We start from the raw sequence: 20,192 nt of genomic DNA on the forward strand, positions 1-20,192 counted from the left end.
AAAAAATATTATTTTCCTGCATATCTACTTCTGGCTTGCATTTTCAGTTCTTATAGTGCCAGATTTAATGAAGCGTTGGTTGGGTAGTTATTTACAGCTATTTGATATTTTTAAGGATTTTGAGTTATTTTTCAAATTAATAATTAAAATAAAGGGTTTTAACACATTTTTACTAAAGATTCTTTTTTTATTTATTATCTTTATTGGTATTTACAACTGTACGTAATTATACATTTAGTAAATTTGATGTATGTTATTATTGAGTGATACAGGCGTGTCTAGAAACTACCCATTATTACTTAGAGTGCTACCTAAGTACTAAAGATTCAAATCTATTCGTTAATGACTTAGTTGCAATTACAATTTTTGATAAATTGTGGACTTCAATCGAAATATGTCGAAATAATCTTAAGATGAGTTAATGTAGGTACATTTAAGTTATATTAACTAGCAATGTTTACGAATCTTTGATTGACACTTTTAACTCTCACTATATTTCTTATAAACAATAATATTCATAAAAGTCAGCTTGCCCATTGGAATAATGCTATTTGAAAGTGACAGGTCCGTGCCGTTTTTCACAATCTCTAGAAACCATCTCTGCTCAAACTAAAATGAATTTACGAACACCCGAGATCACGATTTGAGACCGGAACCAATTTATGCTTTAATAAAACTTTCTGCGACACGGACAGCAGAAAACTTTCGAAACCATGAAACCGTAGATTGATGCCCCCCTGGAGGTATTCTAGGGACAATAAAAGGGGCTGCCCCCACAAGTAATAAATTTAAATTCCGCCATAAAATGGTAACCTACTCCCTCACCACAAGTATTTTATGCAGCGGAGTGACCCTCCATGTCGGCTAACTGTCCATATACTCGAGGTTTTATTTATTCTCTGTTCCTCGACAAGGATATTGAATACGTAAAGAGGATTCTGGAATGTCTTCTACGCCCTCGTAGGTCCTTCCTGATCCTTCAGGGTCTCTCCTTACCAATTAGGTAGAGTGCTGGATCTTTTTTTTTCTTGTTATGCACCAGAACTTTTTTTTTGTCTTCTTTATTGGAGTAATTCAACAAGGGTTCGTGTGTCGTTTGGAACAACGAGGTAGATGTCTTCTTGTTCTGATGGGTTCAGAATATCCTGCTTGAAAGTTTCGATAAGCCAAAGAATATTTAAATTTGATATGGGATTCAATTAAAGTAAACAAATTAAAACTTATAAATGTTTAAATTATAAAACTTAATTATTATTCATTAAAATGATATTTTTTATTATATTTCTTCTACATGGTAACCTGTCATTATGGACGTTTATCACCTGAGAAATGATATTATATTGTGTTTTATAATGTATTAAATAAGTTTTTATCTTGTATCATTTTACCTTATAATTTTGTGTTGTGTAAGGGTTCATTGAATAGAGTTATGTAGTTGTCAGTAGTTACATTAAACATTTTTTAACATATGTTCGTTTGGGCTTTTTTATCGTTATTTATGTTGAAGATTTTTTTTTCTGACTTTTTAGGATTTTTTGACTAGTATTATCTTTTAATATATAAAAATAAAAACAAATCCTTTAACACCCTAATAAAAATAAAAGATTTAATTTTGTTCCAATATTCTTATTACAACAATTATGTTTTTTGCTTACATAGAATTAATAATTTTAAGTGGAGCTACTAATTGTTTTTCATTATTTTGATCATACTACTTGAACTTTATTTATCCGTAAATATTGAGTTAAAGAAGAAACTTTAGTGTTAAATAATTTTGATTCTGTTGTTATTTTTTTTTTCTTTAGTAACTATTTATCTCAAGGTTAAGAGAAAAAATATCCTACAAAATTGCCAAATAGAGGGTTGAGCCTGTGGTGTTTTTTCGGGAGTGTAAAAATAATAGAAAATCACATTAAATTGTAGAAAAAAACAAGCAAAATTGAATATATATGGCAATATACTTAAGCTCTATACTGATGGTATGTAATTATTGATAATGGTTTTATATTAAACCGAAAAGTCATTAATGAAGAACTTTAAATTGTTTCCCAAAAAAAACTAGTTTATTCAATTTAAAGATTTTCAGGCTATAGACAATTTTATTTATGGTTAGGGATTTCAGATGGAATCTGAAATCATAAAATTAATATTTTTAAGTTAAAATTAATTTATTCAATTTAAAGATTTTCTGAATATAGACAATTGTATTTATGGTTAGGGATTTCAGATGTTAATTATTTATTTTTTTTTATATTAGTGATATCTGCTTTATGTTACGAATCAAGTTTTTATAATACTTCTGCAATCTCGATGAAACGATGGTATATCTTAACTGGTTATCCTCTTTTGATTCACTGGGATTCGTACCCTCCACTGCACCTCTTCAGCTGAACAGACGAAACTTTCGTACCCTTCCTGCCGCAGAGGTCACCCATCCTTTGGAGGATGATACACATACAGAACCTGGCAGGTGGCAGAGGGTATCGAACCCAGCCCGCCAACGCCCCTAAATCATGGCTAGCCTTTGTGAAGCTGCTCAGCTAGTAGCTGGGCCGAGCTCATGCCGATAGGGTAGTAGGAGACCACCAGCAGCAAGATAATCTATGCAAACCTCTCTTCACGGCTAAATGAATATGGGACCTTTTTTTTCTTTTTTTATTCTACCTTCGGCTCCGATGATCAACTCAATTAATGGGAGTCAGTTTTTGAATTTAATTTTTCGTGAAATCTTTTAAGGGGCCTTGTTTGGTTTGGAAAAGCAATTATTCCCCAATGATATATTGTCTGCTTGAGAATGGTACGCCTATCCCGCCTAGGCAACTCACTGGCAATGTTAATGATCCTAGACCAGATGTGTAAATCCATCCGATATCGACATCTGCTCTAGCAAACCCGACATAAGTACACAGGTGTCTTTACTCAGTGATACCATTGTTACAATTTTCCTCATTGTTCTTTCTGAGCTGTCATGTCATTTGCTCAGTGGGAAACATTGTTCTTTCCCCAGTTAGGTCAAATTAAAATAATTTTCTCTTCTTTTTGTTGGTATATTTATATAATCTTGGTTCCGGCTCTTTCCTCCCATTAGCTTGCGCTAACCACCGGATGATGACTATCAATTTACCCAAAACGGTAGTAGCTTAAAACAAAATTAAAAAGAGGACCGGTGCGTGGGTAGGCAACACTTGCTGAGGCCTAAACCTATACCTCGCACCGTATCTAAACCAGTCCTGGCAGATATTAATGTTTTTAAAGAAATTTATAACCATTGATGTATATTTAATAATAAATAGCTTCTAAATATTTAACTATTGTCTGTTCCTAATATTATTCTTATTTCTTATATTATTTATAAAACCTATTTCATTTGAATAGAATTGCTCTCGAATGTTGCTATGGGATAGACTACAGTTGCCTAACGCATACCAGCATTGCTGTAAAGAAAGGATTCCTTAGAAAATTAAGAAATTATAACTTATGATCAGTATGAGAAATACCTAAATCTGGATGAACTTGAATAATTGAATTTTTTCATTTTATGTTTTTTTTTCATTTCGTTTATGTTTTTATATAATAAGTTTCAAACTAAAAGGATCTACTATAGAGACCTAAGCCATCTTCTTGATTTACAATCCGAATTAGCAATTAGCCGAAGCTCTTCCTTATGGTTAGCGTTGAACATCTCCCTTACTGATACCATTGCTTCTTGTCGTGCCACTTGCTAACATTGTCACTATCCTAGTTGGAACAGTGACTATGCAGCAGGACCCCCTTACCAATGTCGGCACTGTTCCTCGTAAGATCCACTGGACAGACTGCACCGCTAGCAGAACGCCTGGACAATTCCTCCTGTCCAGATAAGGAGCGGCCTGGAAGCGCTCAGTCATTTCCTGTAGTTGGCCCACCCATTTGTCATTTCTTCTGGCTCTTCTTTTTTTTCATCCCGTTATTTTTATGTGACCAGTAATCCTCAAGACCGCTTTGTGGCTTTTTGTTTTGCGATTTTGATTGAGTCATTCCGTTATTACATTCTTTAGACGTTTCCTGATGTCTTCCTTACAGGTTGATGTAAGGTATTTTTCATCGCTTTGTTTTAGTATTTTTCATAATGCGATTCATTGCCTGGATTTTTACTACTTGAATTTCTCCAGGTTGTTTTCAGATATGTCTCACGGCAAAAATCTTTTTTTTTTATTATACAAATTTTATTTTATTCATGAATTGTCCCCAAAGTTTACTCATCGCTTATTTGTGCGATTTTGTTGTAATTTATTTGATCCTAGATCTTTTTTTTTTTCTATCCATTATTTATTCTTTTTGATTGGAGAAGTTTGTCGGGGGGTGCGGTCAGCAAAGAACAACATAATTAAACAAAACCATGTTTATTTATTTTATGGCGACGTTTCTTATTTGCTTATTTACCGCTTATTAATTTATTCTTTTTATTTATATTATATTTTTTCTATGAGGAATCCTGTGTATGTTAATTAACTGTGCCTTTACTAAAGGCATGTATGTATGTTAGATTTTTTTTTAAATGGGAAATGTGTTAAAAAGTCTAAATAAAAGATAAAAAAGTGTTTTTTCGTGTTGTCTGTTAACGTTTAATATTTTATTAATCATTATATTTTTATTTATTTTCAAATTAATTATAAAGTCTGACTAGTTACTAAAATATTATTGGTCCACTGCATAACTTCGTTGAAGTCGAGAAATAAAAGGAGGAATTTTTATCTACTTTGTTAAATAGAGAGATACTCTTATTTCGGGAGATCCGGAGTGAATACCCAGAACACATTTGACCGCTTTTAGTTCCGGGAAACTTTTTGAAATAACCTCAGAGTGTTCATTAAACCCCAGTTTATTAGTAACCCTGGTCCCTCTTAAACCTGGGTTATGATCAGTATAAAGGAAAAGCAAAAGCCGTAGGCGAGACCTAATACAGACCCGAACTAATCCTTAAAAGTGGAATCCAGAACCTGAGCAACTAGCCGATCTACCTTCCAGACCAGTCACCCATGAAGCGGCCTTTAAAGGTTGTGGCTGTCTGGAGTTGTAGTCCATAGTCTACCATTCTCTTATAGCCTGTGTTCCCATAGCGTGGATAAAGTGTTTTCAATCAGGGCTCAATAGATAACTGTCAGGGTTTTTTTTTTATTTAATTTTTATTAAAATATGTTTTTAATTCTGCTTCTTTTCAATACATCAACTACATTAGATGTATGAAGCATGTTATTATGCCTGTTTCACATACTTACGCCTCTATTCGCTTGCTATACAACGTTTCCTAAAATATTAACTGGGAGGAATACACCCCATATTAACAGCTAAGAAAAGGCTATGAAATAATACATCTCTCCAAGACAGCTCGACATAATGCATTGTTAATTACTTTATATTTATTTAGGAAGTCCTTACATAAGGAAAAATAAATTATAACAAGTAAATAATATTTAACAAATCTTATAAAATCAAATTCGAATTTGGTGTTATCTTCACCAATTCAGAAATTTCTGAGTACATTCAAATTTGGATATAAATCAATTGATCAGTATATAATTAGTGACGTCGCGTATTCAGGCAGGTCGTATTGGCATTTCAAAGAGAATAGATAACTCCATTAAAATGCAACTAAACCCAAAAAACCAAGATTTGGCGGATACGCCACTTTTGTTTTGGACTAAGAGTATGGTTTTATTACTGGAAATTTGAAAAATCAATACTTAAAAAATTATTTCCCATGAAAATTTATGTGTGTATTTAGCTGTAATATGGACGTTGAACTACTCGTATAATTTATATACCAGTATATTAAGTATATATTACCTACATATTGATTTAGTTATTTTTATACAGTAAAGCAAATTATGCTACAACGTTTTATGGTTAAAAACTATTTCCGATTATACGGAAAAATAATAATAATAAGCAGTAAAAATGAAAACAAATTTCCATTAATTTCTCTATATTTTAGAAATTAAATAATGAAAAAAAGTAATATTTTCTTTTTATAGATATATCTAAAAAAATATTGTTCTGAGTAATGTCATTGTGTATTAATATGTTCTATAAAAAAATTAATAATCATAGTAGAAATGTGTTGAAGAATTAATCATCATTAAGTACTTACATTTGATTATAATATTCCAGTATTTTGCCTTCGAAAACCGTTAAACACTATTTATCCTAATTCGAGTTGTATTATAGGATGAATCTCTATTTAACATCTTTTGCTAGGCATAGTCAACTAAAACCTGAGAGGAACTTGAGTACTCTCTCTTTGTCCCCTCTTAAGATCCACTTCCGTGAGCTAGTCCAATAAATCCTCCGGAGACACCGGCAGTCCGTCAACGGATGAATCGAATGTCGCTCGGAGAAGGTTTCGTTACCCCGCGACCGCCGGGTTCTTCAACCCATCCCTCATCCCCGTCGTGACCACTCAATCTTGGAAAACCGCAGGCGGGATAGGCTGGCACTATATCACGTCCGATCCTATTGTATTTCTTCTGCGTCCGGTAAGTCTCTCCCGAGTTATATGGCCTAGCGGTTGGGGATTCTCAGTGCGTGCTCATTCACCGATTCGGATCCGTCAATTCTTATCCTAATAGCATGAATCCAGTTCGGCCTTCTCTCTTAGTATCCTATTTATGTTGAAGGTACACAGCGTTCCAGTTTCGCTAATAACGGGAATATCACTATCAGAATTTAATTATTGTTATTACAATGTCCTGAAACATTCATTTTGTATATGTGTACTGAAAGAGGGATACAACTTCGGAGGAAGGAAGGGGTTGTTAGGCCTGAACTTCGAAGGGAAACTTATTTTCTGGTGTGGAACGAATGTACCTTTCGTCACCTTCCGCAAGTTTCTTGCCTACATAAAAAAATATATATATCAATAATTTATCAAGACATTATTGCGACTATATTCACGTAAATGGTTATTGTGAATTGTGGCAGACACTAACCCTATACGAGTAAAAATATTATTGATCTATGGCTCTACTCCCGCGTTCTGTGACTATCCACTGGAAAGTGTTTTAAATAACTTTCAGATTCATGATTACAAATTTTAAACACTTATGAACAACAAAGAAAAGTAGGTGATCTATCAGCATTATGCACATACATGTTATTTTTATCTGATACGAAAATAATAGCATGTATATGGTTAAACTAAAATTCCAAGATTGAAATAATAAAAAATAAAAACAACCTCCTTTGTTTTTTAAAATTTAAATTTTTGCCTTCAGTGGTAAAAAAGTTCTCTAGCTCTGTGTTCTGTGGTCGAAAGACTTTTCAGAGGTACATCCAATGAGAGTTCTTGACCATTCATTGAGTTGAGAATAAACCTGGTGGTTGAGTATGGATGCTGATAACGTCTTTCTTGTATAATTGTTGGTCAAGAAATGGTAGTTACATCGCTGTGCCCAAGACATTCTGGGTTGTAGTAGCCATAACTAAAACTAACTATTCAAATTTTTGTTTAATATTGAATTAAACTTGATCTATATATGAAATATGTCAGTCTTGAAGGATGACGATGTAGATAATTTTTAAATCCATAAATTCCTACTTTAGAGAAGTATACATTATCTGACAGATCTGTTCTAGTTAGAAAGGTTTTTTTTACTCCGTAACGTAAGACGCATCAATAGAAATGATCAGTTGGGCTGAACATACATCAGATTTTAGTATTTATATTTATGTCTCATTTTAATCTAAACTTAAATTGGCAGCCAGTGATTGGCTGACACCCTACCTCTGCCACGTCCGTGGTCCATCCTTCACCTCTATCTTTTTTAGCTTCACTTTTGCTACCAGCTTACCCCTCCCTCCACTGTACTCCTTCCTCCAAGCCTGAAACAAGAGAAGTTTCACTCAACTCAAGTGTTGATGACCATAAGGTTTTACGACTGTAAACAACAACAAACAAACATAAAACCCTTTTTATTGTCTGTCGTTAGGTTCTTATTGCCCTAATTTACATATTAGTTAATAATATCTTTGAATTTTGTGAATTTCATCTTATGTAAATTATTATAATAACGTCCGTTTTTCAGATATCATAAAGGTTATTAGTTTTCTGTTTTTCTAATAGCCATATTAGATCATTTTTGTACCCAAATCTCAATTTCGACTAAAGTAACGTTTACACAACTTTGCTATTTTTTTGCGTAGTATTTCCCGGAATCCTCTTTATCTATATCTGTTTGATTAAGTATTAACACATACAGCCTTTCTTCATTATCGGCTAGCTCAACCAATATTGTAGTTATCATTGGACAAATAGGTTGCACCTTTGAACAATGTTTGCGATTCAAGTTTAATCTGCTCAGAACTAATGAGTCTTCCTGATTGTCGATTAAAACAAAAACGAAGGTTTGAAATATGTAGACCTCGTTATATTTAATGTGTTGATGTATTTTTTATATGAATATTGCAATAAATACATGAATTTATTATCTGACTGGCTCATAAATTTATGCTACAAAAAACTCGTGTTATGATTAAAAATAAAATAATTAGCTTCGGTTTCTTCGTACTAATTAATTATGATTCAATAGTGAAGTTGTTTCCTAGTTATATAAAACCTCGTGCAATAATTATTGTGATAAAAAGAAGTAAACTTTTTTAATTTTATTTATATTGTAAGAATGTCATAAAAAAAAAATATGGAAAAACTATAATTTACTGTTAGTGTTTAAACTTGTATGTTAATTCTGAAAAAAATTAAAATTGATTAATTAAATAATGAATTTATGTGATGTCTCATTCTTGTTAATATTTTTTTCTGATGTTCATGGTTTTATTATTCCTAGAGATAAACGTAATTAATACAGCAATTATAAAGCTAAAAATGTTTGAATTAGTCTCTAACCTAATTACTTAAATATAAGTAAACTATTTCAGCTCATTTGAGTAATATTTTTGACTATTCTCATGAAACCAATAATAAAAACTTATAACAGTGGTTAAATAAACTGTCAAAGGATTCCATAATTAAATTTAATAAAATGATGAAAAAGGAATCACTATTAAACTTAAACTTCTCGAAATAAAATTTAACGAATTACACTTCTACTTGCAACAATAAATAAAAATAAACTTTAATAACAAAAATGCGTTATGATGGTAGTAAAGAGAATTTTTATTCGATTGATTTATAAAGTAATGTTGTATTTATCTTTTATTGATGAAGGGTTATAAAATTGAGTGCATTCCTTCTATCACCTGCGTAAGAATTTTTCGTATCCGCTTGAGAATGCAGTTTCAGCAAATAAATCGGGATTCCATTGAATCTACTAAATCTCATAATGTATTTTATGTTCATTTTTCTCCGTTAGATATGTTCATTAGCGCAAGATAAAAACCATATCGGGATCATAAAGAGCCAGGAGGACATTCCAGAGTAGTGCATGGACGAACGCAGCAATGCACTGCCCTATCTCTGCCCAAGATCTCTTCCAACCTTGTGGTGTTTTGTCATTGCCTCTTGGAACAAGGCTCGCATGAATGAAGGAGTGTCTTTCCCTCGAGACAATTTGTTTCAAATACCACTTTAGATCTGAACAGATAGCTCCCATTTTCATTTGTTGTTACAAACCTCCCTTCCAGATGTTCCATTAATATTAAGAGCTTCTTTATCCTGAGCCGTCCTCGATATTTTTTCATTTTCTTGGAGATGTCTTTAAGTGCCTGTTACACCCTTTACCTTTTCAGACGTCTTATTTAAATATTTACATTGCAGACAACGTCTTACTCGAGCCGGAGAGTTGATTTGAATTCACCATTCGTCAATGTTTTAGTCTTAGATAAATTTATGTATTTTTATTATATTCGCTTATTTTTCTTTTTACTATTTATTTGCTGTTTTTTCAGATATACGCCAATGGGGATTAAAAGGTTTTCATTTCTAAAAAATCTAGGTTCGTTTCACGATATATTTAGCTTTAGAAGCATTTCTTTTATCGGCAAGAAGAGTATTAAGATAAAAATAATTCAAGCTCTACTATTTTTATTATAAGTAATTATTATTAAATCAAACTATCATTAGAATGTAATTTTGCAAGAAAAATCATTTATATTATGTAAAACTAAACTATTTTTATTACAACGCAGTAATAAGTCGTTCTCTACTAATTCTTTAATCCATAAGTTAAAATTATTGGAAGAAATTATAATATAACATGTAAAATATTCAGTAGAAGGACACAAGTAATTAGCACTGGTTCCAAGATTAAATTTTTATTACGGAACATTGTTGTAATTCATAATTTTTTTTCGCATGATATAATTTGCTGGGATTTAATATTTGAGTGACATTATTTACCATTAATTACAGTGTCGTATAAGATTGTTATCCAGTGAAGAATTCGAATCAGTTTTTATGAAGAGATAATTTATGAAATAATAAGGTATTTAATGTGAAGAAGGCGTAAATAGGATTATTCGTAGGCGCTAGAGAGAGACATCATGTCGAGGAAAACTTTAGTTTCCATACTGCAGGCCGGTAGTGATGTTATGGTCACATTTGGGGGTAGGCAGTTATTTAATAAACTAAAAATTTGACAAATAAATGTTAAAGTGATCGAAATCTGCGCGCAATTTTATGTCATTTTAGCTTGTATAGGAATTCCATGTAAGGAGTTTTTAGGAGGTTTAGTTTAAGTCCTAGAAAAGGATGTTTTAGAAATTTAACTACTATATTAATTATTTATATATCATTCTAATAATATTAATATCCGCTATTATTATTTTTCTAAAACGTCATTGAAATTTATTGTTTGATAGTTATTTACAAATAAAGATTGTTAGTGCAAATAACTATCAAAAATAATTGATAGTTTGAAATAAAGAGTAGTTATAGTGAATATATTGTTGGTGTCATTTAGTAGTCAAACCTAATTGAATTTATTGTTTGATAGTTAAAATTTAAAGGAATGATAATATAGTGCTATATATATTCATTGAGTTGCATATTTTGGCGCCCAAACAAACAGTACTAGGAGACGCAGCGCAGTGACTGACCTTTGCAGACAGAGCTATACCTCTGCCATATCCACAACCCCCGCACAGACACACGAGCTCGCTTTTTATAACTGTCTCGGACGATAACCATCGCCAGAACAAAGGTTTTCGCGGCCTTATCTCCACAGAGCATCGGAGTGTCAGCTTGATTTTAATACCCGTCCGGCAAGGATAGTTTTAAAACTGATAATTCTTATAGTCGGCTTTCTTCTGAGGCCAGTGGAGGCGTAAGCACAGCCTCAGATATGTGCGGAGGTGGCACTGCCTGTAGACATCATAATTATTTGGCATTTCTCTCTTATTCTAATAATTATATTTTATGTACCACGTCAGATCGCAATGTACCGTCATCATTCCTTCCTTCTTGCATCCTGGCTTTCATTTGTTGCAAGTTTTAAATTCAGTTAGTAATAATAATTAAAAAAGATAAAATTGTATAATTAAAAATAATATTAGAAATAATTTAAAAAAATATTTATCCCTGTTTTGCAAAAGCAAAAAAAAAAATCCATTTCATTTATACATACATATAGAATTTTAATTTTTGTTTTTAAATATATTGATTAGTTCTTATTCTTTATTGACCCTATAATTTCCAAGTAAATAAGTTAATAAATAAAAATCATTAGACTCAATTCCAAATTTGTGTGTCTGTTTATCAGTTGTCTTTTATTAGAAGTCCTAACTACAGTATTTTATTAACTAAACTATATAAAAAAATTAACTAAAATCACAATAAACTAATTGTTATCATCAGTCAATCCTAATATTCAATCCTAATTTGACAGTAGCCAAAGAAATTTAAACAGTTTATAAAAATTATTCGTTTTAGTATAACCTTTAGAAATTACCTGTTTTTAATTTAAAAATTAATTTTACTGCGTTTCATGTGGTGTTGTTAAATAATAAAAAAACAAGAACGAGCTCCTCAGGATTGATTTTGATTTTTGCATAAAACCATATAATAATATTTACTTTAGGTTATAATATTTTGATAATCTAAACTAAATAAACAAACATTTATTCACAAATCTTAATAAATATTTATTCACGTAAATAGATCGTAGAACAAAATTTAAAAATTACTTCATAGCACGCATAATATGTATGAGTTGAGTTGGATACCAGGTTGTGTTGTATGTAATATGACACAACTGTCTGGTCGTCTTCGATTTCTTGCAAAAATTGCTAACGACACATCCGCTACCTGTTACGTATCAACTACGGATTTATGTTGATCTTGGGAGTTGGAATTCGAGATGTGCGGCTCAGAAATCGCTTATTAGTATGATATTCACTTGATCCAGGTATCTTCCTTCTTCTTAAATGCATTCTCGCATCTTAATTACAATCTCGCACACACAGAATTTAAATTCTATTTGTTTGAATACAACCAATATTAAAAGGCAAAAAAAAAAAATAACAACCATAAAACAGATCGAAACAGACACTCCTGTAAAACTATTTTAAAACACAGCAGCTTTATTTTATTTAAATAAAATTAAAAGATATTTCCTATTGATATACTGCGTTGGATGTAATTCAATAGAAAATATTTGATTTTTATATTTTATTTAAGTATAGTAATTTTATTATACTTGTAATTGTCTCTTTTTTTTCTCATGGGGTTGTTTTCAAATATTAGAAAAAAATTCTTTCTTTTTTTTTTTAATCGACGTAATTAATGGGTAATTGTTTGATCATTATGTAATTAAAAATGAATCATTTAATTTAAATTTAATTATTCATTTATGGGAATCTGTATAATCGATTCAGTATAATCTATGCATCGGGCTCAAATTATTGTTTGATGTAGAAAGCGGAAATCTAAACGCACTGCGTTTAAGCATAAATTAAAATTCAGGATATTAAGTTTTGAAACATTAATCCTGTTGATGAAATAGAAGGAAGTAAAGTTCTTATTTACAGTCACAAGAATCGCTTCCAAAAACTGGTTATTTTTTGGAAGCGATTCTTTTTTCTTTATTTATTTTTTTTGACAAATCGAAATAAGAATGGATAGCGTTTGCAGTATAAAAATATGCTGATTTTGGATTTCCGGACAACCAATCATAATTCATAATTAATTTTTACTATGACAGCAGATTAAAGCATATTTTTTCACCGGAAAATATTATTACGTTCTGGATAGGGTTAAAAGAAAATTCTATATTTTTAACAAACTCTTTAAAAATTTTATTGTCATTTGTAAAATTTTACTAATATGAAACCGTTTTTCTGCAGTAACTGTTCCAAATACGGTGTCGATCACGTTCAGTGTTTGGAATGGCACTGAGAACGGCGACATAATCTAGGCTTTGAGGAAATTCGCAGAACACCGGTGTGAACGACTGAAATTAATATTACTTATAATAATAAAAACAAAGTTATTGATGTATATTTATACAAAATATGGTGTTTTATTCTGTAGTATTTACCTGAGTTACAACATCAGATGAGTATTTATGTAAAATTGTAGAGGGAAGACGTAACAATTATATTTATAAATAGGGGAAGTGAAGATACAACAAGATTGGAAACCACTACCCTACGTTATATGAATAAATCAATCTATGGAGTATTTGGCGATTCACAAAGGTTATCAGATGAAACAGTGTACTATAGACCTCTGTATGCCTTAAGGAGGGAAGATTGTAGAATAAAAACAAGAAATCAAAATGAATATAACTGGTGGTTATCATGCCTCAGGACCATGCCCACCATAACTCATAATGCTAATTAGTTACACTATACTAACAAAAATATTTTCGACAAAAATAAATAATAGCGTACGGAGGGAGGATCACTTTAGAATGAGTTCATGGCTATATTAAAGGATCAGAATCCAGAGGCAATAAATCCATCTTGAACATCCAATTTGGAGCTAATGGATTCTTGAACCATAAGTAAAGGACCCGAGCTGCCTGATCCCGGCACCCAGATACCGCGCCCGACCATTTGCATATCCCTGTCCCGTTCTGTCCGATCTGCTCCAACTAGCAGCCGCTCTTTCCCTATTAATAAATATATTTTAGTAATTATTAGAGAGGGAAACAAATCTTTCTTCTTTTTAAAACTGGCGCTTCCTAAATATTTATACTTAACTACTTAATCTGTTTCTCCTCGGAAGATGCCAATAATAGACTCACTCATCACAATAATTTATTTATTAGTTAAATAAGGTCCTTTTCAGGATATTTCCAGCCTTTCTAATCAACTTAATTATATTAATTTCTCTAATTCATTTTAACTGTCACTACTAACTCATCCTGCTAAATTATATTTTTAAATACCTACCTTACAAACAAATTTGTCAGTAGTTATAGTGTTCTAGTTCGGATCTTTTATTTTATTTTAAAAATTTATCGATAATGAAGTTCATAATATTCATATTTTACTCATTCTGTGATTTCTTTATGTTTCAGTGGGTCGAGGAGAGCTTCACCAACTTCGAGAAGGGAATAAACTGGCGTTCTTACGTCGTCTGCGACGTGGCCTACAACAACGTGAACAACTGGCTGTGGACCCCGTTCGTCGAGCGCGGTAACGCTAACCGTATCTACATCGAAATCAAGTTCACCATCCGGGACTGTTCCCTTTTCCCAGGGAACGCCCTTTCCTGCAAGGAGACCTTCTCTCTCCTGTACTACGAGTTCGATGCTGCCACCAGGGAGCCACCGCCCTGGGAGCCAGAGTCCTACAAGCTTATTGGTTAGTTCCTATTTTTATCATTTTTATATTTTATAGAAAATCTACTTTACCGTGTAATATTTTGAAACTAGACAAGTATTGAACAGTTGTTCAAATTGATTGTCCATAATCTGTTTTGAATACCTGAGAAGCACTACTGAACAAACAAAATTTCATTTATTTGAAAGATAATTTTTTAGGTAAATGTGTACCATATGTAGACCCTATTACTATTATTATTCTATAGACCCAATTACACGCAAGCTACCTGCTACTGTTCAGGTTCATCACGCATAGATAAGCATCTGTGTATCCCTTGCGTGTTGTATATGCCTGTGGTTTCGAAACTCCTTTGGTTCTTTGTAACCATCTATAACAGGTGTACTAAATTCCTTTGTTAAGGATTACTTAGTCTACCGAACCTTTATTTTTTCTTTATTGCTCTTTATTCTTCTGCGTTATACCTATAGCCTGGTCTTAAAATATGTTTCGTAGGAATTCCAAAATTAATCACTTCTCTTCCTACTGTAGAGTAATGTCAAAACGGACTCATAGTAACTCAACTTGGATATGTTTTACCTACCGTCACCTGTACCTGAAATGTATTTAGCTGATATTCGTTTTCTTCCTCCTTTGGAAAAAAAAATAAAAATAAAGAAAACAAATATGTACAATGAATTCCCAAAGGCCAAACAAGTGAAGTTGTGATTATTCACGATAGACCAACCTATGGAAAGGGCATATTATTACTGCGTAGATTATTAAGGCGTACGCCTTATTGTTCTAGAAGGAGTCAATCCATGTGTGATCTAAAAGAAAAAATATTACCTTCGTGGCCTTACTATCTCTGAGCTAATTTAGCCTTCTTCCTTATAGAATGGAATTTATAGTCCACATATAAATCATCCTTTAAAAGTGAATATATTTGATGAACTGGTATTGTTTTATTATGATTAATATAACGGTTACGGCATCTCATAACCGCTACGAAGCCTTTATTCCAGAGTGACATCGGTTATGTTTTGTTTGTTCTTTCATGAGCATTTTTTTTTCTTTTACTATTTGCTTTAAATTAATTGAATTCTCTGTAGCATTTTAATTCTTCACACAACCTCCGCAATTGTTCCATGAAATTCGGGGCTCCGTCGCAATACTTTCTTTCAGAGGAACAAAACCGGTCTATTGAATGTGCCAACCCGAGGACACGCGGTGTTCGACACGAAGGGCTGATTAAGAAAGCACTGGAGGAATGCCATTTCCAGATAGCAGTCCGGGACACTGTCGTTTGTGTCCTTAGACATCGCCACCCCTCGTCCACTAAAGGTCGCCTTACTTAAATGCTGTCTTGTGCAAGTTTTTACGGCCTGGCCCATGTTCTTCGTCACTGGATATGGAGACTACACGAGTTGCGTCTTTGTCTTCTAGAGTAATCTAGCTTGTCATTTCACGGTATGAAGTAATAATTGGATTAGGATTCCATTTAGAAACTCATTTAAAGGCATGAGTGTAAGGCTATGTTTATGAAATAAGACGTTTCTAGTTGAAACCGATTAGAGAAAGGCATATTAGAAACTCATATTAAGTTGTTAACTTTTCATTTAACATTTAATCTGTACGACAGCTTATTCTATTAAATATTTTCATTAAGTTAGAGGCTGAGATTTCCATGAAATCCTTTTTAAATTTTTGTGTTACACGCTCTTAATTAATTAACTTGAATTTGCTGTTATTTTAATATTATAAATGAACTCGAAAGACTTAAGGATCAGGTCCTTGAATTTATGATACTATAATAGTTATAAACATTATTAATTATCGATGCACTGTTTTGGTCAATTAATTAATTTACTACTTGCATTTTTCAGGTCGGATTGCAGCCGGAGAGGGAAGGTTCAACACTAACACCGAGGTGATCATCAACACCGAAGTGAAGTCCATCCCGGTCACTAAGAAGGGAGTTTATTTTGCCTTCAGAGATCAAGGGGCTTGCATCTCGCTTTTAGCCATTAAGGTATCTAACAAAACCATTAACCATTTTATTTGTTTTATAGAAAGGTATTACAGTGATTTATTTTCTAAACGTCTGCAGAAATACAGGAAATAGGTCGCACCCTATCTCTAGATAAAACTGTTGTTTTAGCCTTTGTGTAAATGTATTGATTTGATAATGGTTTCGTATTGACTTTACCCCATTTTTTAACAGTAATATTGTCTAAAATTTCTGTTTGTAACAATAATAATAAAAAAAGCTCTATTCACAAATACTAACATAGAGCTTCCTCGCTTTCTTGTCCTCACCTGAGTCCATAACATTAAAGAAAGAAATAAAATCTTGTATATTAAAGTAGCTACATACCCTTGCAACTTATTAGGGTGGGAGTAAAGTCTAAAACTTTCGACAATTTCTGTATGATATCTTAACTTACCGGAGTTTTGGGAGCTGTTCTCTGAAATTTCCCAGTTTCCAAATCAATTTTGTAAATAATACCTCTATTAATAGCGTTTATAAGTAATTTCCGCAGTATGAAGTACTGAAGTAACGAAATCTCAATGATTAAAATTTTTAAAAAATACTCTTCTGATAATATTTCTTTTTGTTGTTACATAAATTCATAAATTTGTTTATTTGTACATAATATTTTATCTACTTTTTTTACTAGTATATTATATCATTCTACTAGAGTCACAAGATATAAGAAAAATGATTTCAAAAACAATTAAAACCACATCTTATTTAAATATTTTTGAAAAATATTTGCCTCTTAATAATCAATTAACAAGATGGTGAAATATATCAATATCTAAAAATTGAGAAATGGACTTGACTGGTTTTGGATTGAAACGCCGCATTAAAATAAAAATAAAGTTATAGACAATAATCTAATCATAATTTTTATTTATCAATTATAATGAAATAGATACATTTAGCCTGAATTCTCTATTAATTTATTTTAAACCTTCAACGTTTCGGCCAACCTGCCCATTATCCAGGACAATCTTAATTTTCAAATTCAAAGTCTGACATTATTTTCTAAGAAAGTTGCAGCCTATTCTATAATACTGCCGATTAACTTTTTTTGTCACATATTTTATTTTCTATCAATTCTTTTAACTGCTAATTTTTATATACTACTTCCAGACTAACTTATTAACTCTATGTTACTTTGGATGGAAGAAAATTTAAATTGGTTATTTGACTGTTTTATATTATATTTGGGCAGAATAGATTGCAAAGTTTTTAGTTTTAGTGTGAGGCTATGAAATTAAATTTATATTGATGATTGACTATATGTAAATTTAAAGGTCGGTTTGGGCTACGATCAACGAGGAAGAAAAAATAAATATCGACTATTTATTCATTTCCAACGTTTCGACCCATAAAGTAGGTGTTCATCAGGGCTAAAAATGAAAAGATATATAAATAGAATTAAGAAAATTAAGATTATCCTTTATAATGGACAGGTTGGCCGAAACGTTAACGAGATTTAAAATAAATTTATATATATAATAATTGGTTCTCTCCAAAATTTAATTTATTAAAATCAAGAACGGTGGTTGTGTCATAGTTTTTGTTGTCATTACGATTCCCTCCATTTACTATGCCAATTAATATTTGTTTTCTTATGTTTTCCAATTATAGCGTTTTAAATTGATTTACCTTCTAGCTCATCACATGAACATTAGGTTTTCCATGTTTTAGTTAATTGCCCAGTTTAATTGACTAATTATTCTAATGGCGTATTTCGCCTTCTATGGATAATTTGTTTGTTTTTATTCTTGTTGAGCTAAAACAACTCTCGTGTCCTATAGCCGGTTCCATCAAGATTTTTCTCTCGGCCTTCGAATTTGAAAAGCAAATGACACCAGTGGAAAATCACAAAGAATGCCATAAAGGAGCTAGATAGAGCTAATTAAGATAGCCATGATCCTTTATAATTAATTATATCTATTGGTTCTTCTAATATATGCAATATATATAGCTTCCGGATCTAATAAACTACTTAGTGTTTTGATTGGACAGAATCATATTAATTACAAACCCGAGTTCTTTAAATAGCCGTAAAATTCTCTATGAAATAATTTCTTTAATTAGACTCTCGTTTAAAAGTGATGACCGTAGCTAAATAATTTATTATTTGCTGTCGGCAATCCTTTGTTTTAATGCTGCAGGGTCGCTCATTAGGAGAGAAATTAATTTTATTCCTCACATTAGGTTTTACAGGGGTCATATTTTTCTACAGCATATTTATTGCAGCCTTCGCCTTAGTTACTGACCGAACCAATTTAATTTATGGCTCCTTGTTAATTTTTATTTACTTATGATACTCATGTTTTCGCTATAAATATGATGTGGTTTATACCACGGCGTGGTTTAGTCCATTGATGATGGTTAACAATTAATTTATTTATTATTTGGCGAACAAATTTATTTATAAGTCGTGAAATAAATACTACTAATTAACTACTGTTCCGTTTTCGAGTAAATTAAATTGGTGAACTCTACTGATTATAGAATTAAATTTTTCCTCATGATCCACACATATCGTCGGAGCAAAGGTAAACTGGCGTATCTCCAAACTTTGTTGTCTTGACTTTTTGTTTCATTTTACCCGCTTGGTTTTTCCTTCACAATTTCAAAAAGACCTAAATTGACATGTGACGTCACCAATATATACATATATAAAAATTATACATAACAGCTTGTTACTTAAAATCTGCAACCGTAATTGAAACCAAATTTATTCAAAAATTTTCTTACTTAAAAATCTTTTATTGAAAATAATCCAATCTACCACAATACAATAATACACACTCAGGGGCAATGGGTGTAATGGCTAATTGTATTTTATCTTACCATATATACATATTAAATAAAAAAAACTTACATTAAATTGATAAATATAAAATAAAATGAATAATTATAATGATAAATATTTATCTTTGATCATGTGAAATAAACCAATACGTGATTTGAATACTTAAAAATGTTTAATAATTTTAATGCTTCTGTATCTCAGTTAAAATTAGTCAGTTCCTGAAAAATATATCTGAAAAAATCAAGAGTCTTACTTTCTACTACGGACAACGTATAGAAAAACGTCATTAAGTTGTCGAAAATGAAATTCCACGTTCCAAAAAGGGCAGTGGATTAATTGACTAGAGAATAGCGCGGAATCATGTGGCCTGCATTCTGAAAATTGGGATGGCCAACGTTATCTTAGGTTTTGGCTGACTCAGTAGTAGTAGTGGTATCCAGTCAAAGATTGGTTATATTTCCATTGAACATGAATTATTTAATTTTCCAATTATTTTTGCCAAGTATTCTCCAATGATAATTGTTTCATTAATTATATTATTAATTTAATATGATCGTTGTCGAAACCATGATATGTTTAATGCTAATTTTCTCTACGGAAATCCTTAATTAGTTCCTTGTCCAAACTTCCGTACTTAAGGATTCAGGGTACGAA

At 31.7% G+C, this 20,192-nt stretch overlaps 1 protein-coding gene across 5 annotated transcripts in view; it reads left to right on the forward strand.

Moving 5' to 3' along the window:
* Eph (Eph receptor tyrosine kinase) overlaps window positions 1–20,192 on the forward strand; it is a 742,432-nt gene that overhangs the window by 674,779 nt on the left and 47,461 nt on the right. For all 5 annotated transcript variants that reach the window (XM_067049151.1, XM_067049149.1, XM_067049150.1 and 2 more), the window contains exons 4-5: window positions 14,457–14,742; window positions 16,587–16,732. In XM_067049151.1, coding sequence (XP_066905252.1) covers window positions 14,457–14,742; window positions 16,587–16,732 — 432 coding nt within the window. The remainder of the gene's footprint in view (window positions 1–14,456; window positions 14,743–16,586; window positions 16,733–20,192) is intronic.

Source organism: Halyomorpha halys, unplaced genomic scaffold (genome assembly GCF_000696795.3).
Source record: "Halyomorpha halys isolate HHAL.00 unplaced genomic scaffold, Hhal_1.1 Scaffold287.1, whole genome shotgun sequence".
In the NCBI taxonomy this organism is placed as follows: Eukaryota; Metazoa; Arthropoda; class Insecta; order Hemiptera; family Pentatomidae; genus Halyomorpha; species Halyomorpha halys.